The 2,258-nt window shown below is 45.0% G+C and overlaps 1 protein-coding gene across 1 annotated transcript; it reads left to right on the top strand.

Annotated features, from left to right (window-relative positions):
* Positions 1 to 548: 548 nt before the first annotated feature.
* On the top strand, positions 549 to 1,654 carry LOC121918466 (neuronal calcium sensor 1-like; the record flags this gene model as incomplete). The annotated part of the gene is made up of 3 exons (XM_042444515.1): positions 549 to 668; positions 946 to 1,023; positions 1,535 to 1,654. Coding segments are annotated over 3 exons (297 nt in total), but the record flags the coding sequence as incomplete, so codon positions are not given.
* Between the last annotated feature and the right edge of the window lie 604 nt (positions 1,655 to 2,258).

Here is a 2,258-nt window from a genome sequence, read left to right as displayed (position 1 = left end):
GAATCCTTAATTTGACAGTTCCCAGCCTGCAGTCTAAGACATGCGGCACAAGGGAAAAGGGATGGCAGTAAGGGAAAGGATTAGGTCCAGCAGATGGTGGCTGCTCTTCTTTCCCCCAGAGCCCACAGCAATGGCAATTGGAATATGGAGGCAGGCAGGGGCTCTAACCAGCCACTGGAGCCCAGACACAATGAAGCTGTGACTGGCTGCTCTTCTCTCCCTGATAGGAAAGAGAAATGGGAATTAGAACATGGAGGTAGGGGCTCTCACCAAGCACAGGGGCCTAGGAACAACGGAGCTGTGCCTGGCTGTCCTCAGATGCCAGAGCAATGGTATTTGGAATATGGCTCCTGTCCCAGAGTTGCACCTAGATGCCTTTCAACTGCCTTTGAACAGCCAAGGGAAAGAGGGTTATGTAAGGAGATACTGAATACACCCTTGTATAACATCAGCAAAAGTAGTAAATTGCCTAGTGTCAGTAACCAAGAAAATTCTGGCCATTGTCTCCAAGTGATGCATTTCTTTCTTCCCCTAAATTCCAGCCATAAATTGCACCTAACTTTCTCTTTGTGATTTCAGGGGCCTTTAAACTCTACGATCTAGACAATGATGGGTACATCACGAGGAATGAGATGCTGGACATTGTAGATGCTATTTATCAGATGGTGGTGAGTGTATGCCAAACTGCAGGCAACCTATCTCTGGTGGAAACAACTCTAGGTTGCTTCTTGGAAAAGGACTGCCAGGAAGGAGGGAAGGAGGCCAGAACAATGGCAGTTGGAATATGGCTCCTGTTTTACAGCGGTAATGCACCTGATGTGGAAATGGGGATGTGGAAAGAGGGCTGAACATGGAGAATGAAAATGTGAAAAATATTCTAGGTCTGGAGAGGAGCAGAGCAGAAAACAGATACAACATCTTATTCTTCATTATCATTCTCCGCAGGGCAATACAGTGGAGCTTCCCGAAGAGGAAAACACACCAGAAAAGAGGGTGGACCGGATTTTTGCCATGATGGATAAAGTGAGTTGTTGTTGTTTTTAAATGTCCTCTGATCTTGGGCTCCTCCAGAGAGAAATGTGGCACATAGATTAATTGTCATCTGCCTTCAAAAAATTTCCATCTTATTGTGATCCTATCACAGGGCTTCACTGGCAAGATTTGTTCAGACGATGTTTGCCTTTGCCTTCCTCTTCCTCACTGATACTATGTTCTATTGCTTTGATTTACTTCTGCCTAGCAATGGCAAACCTCCTCTGAACAAATCTTGCCAAGAAAACCTCATGAAAGGCTTGCCTTAGAGTAGCCATAAGTTAGAAATGACTTGAAGGCACACAACAGCAACAACAGAATTGAGTGGCATGCACTAGAATAAATGGGGGTTAATGATGCCATGAGTACTTTGCTTCAGGGTTGTACATTCCAGACCATCCTCTGTGATAGAGTTGCCTGGTCAAATAAGGGTGGGGGGAATAAAATATAAAAATTGGACTAAAGTAAATGTGGTAAATGCCTCCTCTTTTCTTTGTTCTAGAATGCAGATGGCAAGTTAACGCTGCAAGAATTCCAGGAGGGTTCCAAGGCTGACCCTTCCATCGTCCAGGCGCTCTCCCTCTATGATGGACTTGTATAATTCTGTGGCCCCTAAGCTTTGGTGAGTATGACCAAATTCTTAGCAAGCAAGGTGATGTCTGGAATTTAGGGGAAGAAAGAAATGCATCACTTACAGGAGACATAGGCCGATGCAGCCCTATGACGCCTTTTCCTGGCACAAACATTTGTATAAAGATCAATAATGACGCCACCCACACGTACTAAGGCCTGGGAGCATGCAGTTGCTGCACTCTCCCGAGCCCTAGTTTTGGCCCCATGACGGTGCTTCCCACCCGTCTGTAATGGGCCATAGTCTCATTAAACCACTTGTCCCCCATCCTATATCTGTCAATTTCATTTTTTTCTGCCTAAGTGCAGTACCTTACATTTCTCCCTGTTGAAAATAATTTTGTTGGTTTTGGCCCAGCTTTTTAATCTATTAAGGTCATATTGAATTTTGATCCTGTCTTCTGGGGTATTACCTACTTCTCCTAATTTGGTGTCATCTGCCAATCTGATAAGTATGCCCTCTATTCTTTCATCCAAGTCATTGATAAAGATGTTGAATAGCACTGGGCCCAAGACAGAACCCTGTGGCACCCCATTGGTCACTTCTCTCCAGTAGCAATGTGCAGTGCACTGTCTCAATGACCAGCATTGATGTA

Source organism: Sceloporus undulatus, unplaced genomic scaffold, assembly GCF_019175285.1.
Source record: "Sceloporus undulatus isolate JIND9_A2432 ecotype Alabama unplaced genomic scaffold, SceUnd_v1.1 scaffold_12623, whole genome shotgun sequence".
NCBI classification, from domain to species: Eukaryota; Metazoa; Chordata; class Lepidosauria; order Squamata; family Phrynosomatidae; genus Sceloporus; species Sceloporus undulatus.
Note: the sequence above shows the minus strand (reverse complement) of the source record. Positions and strands in the feature narration are given on the sequence as shown.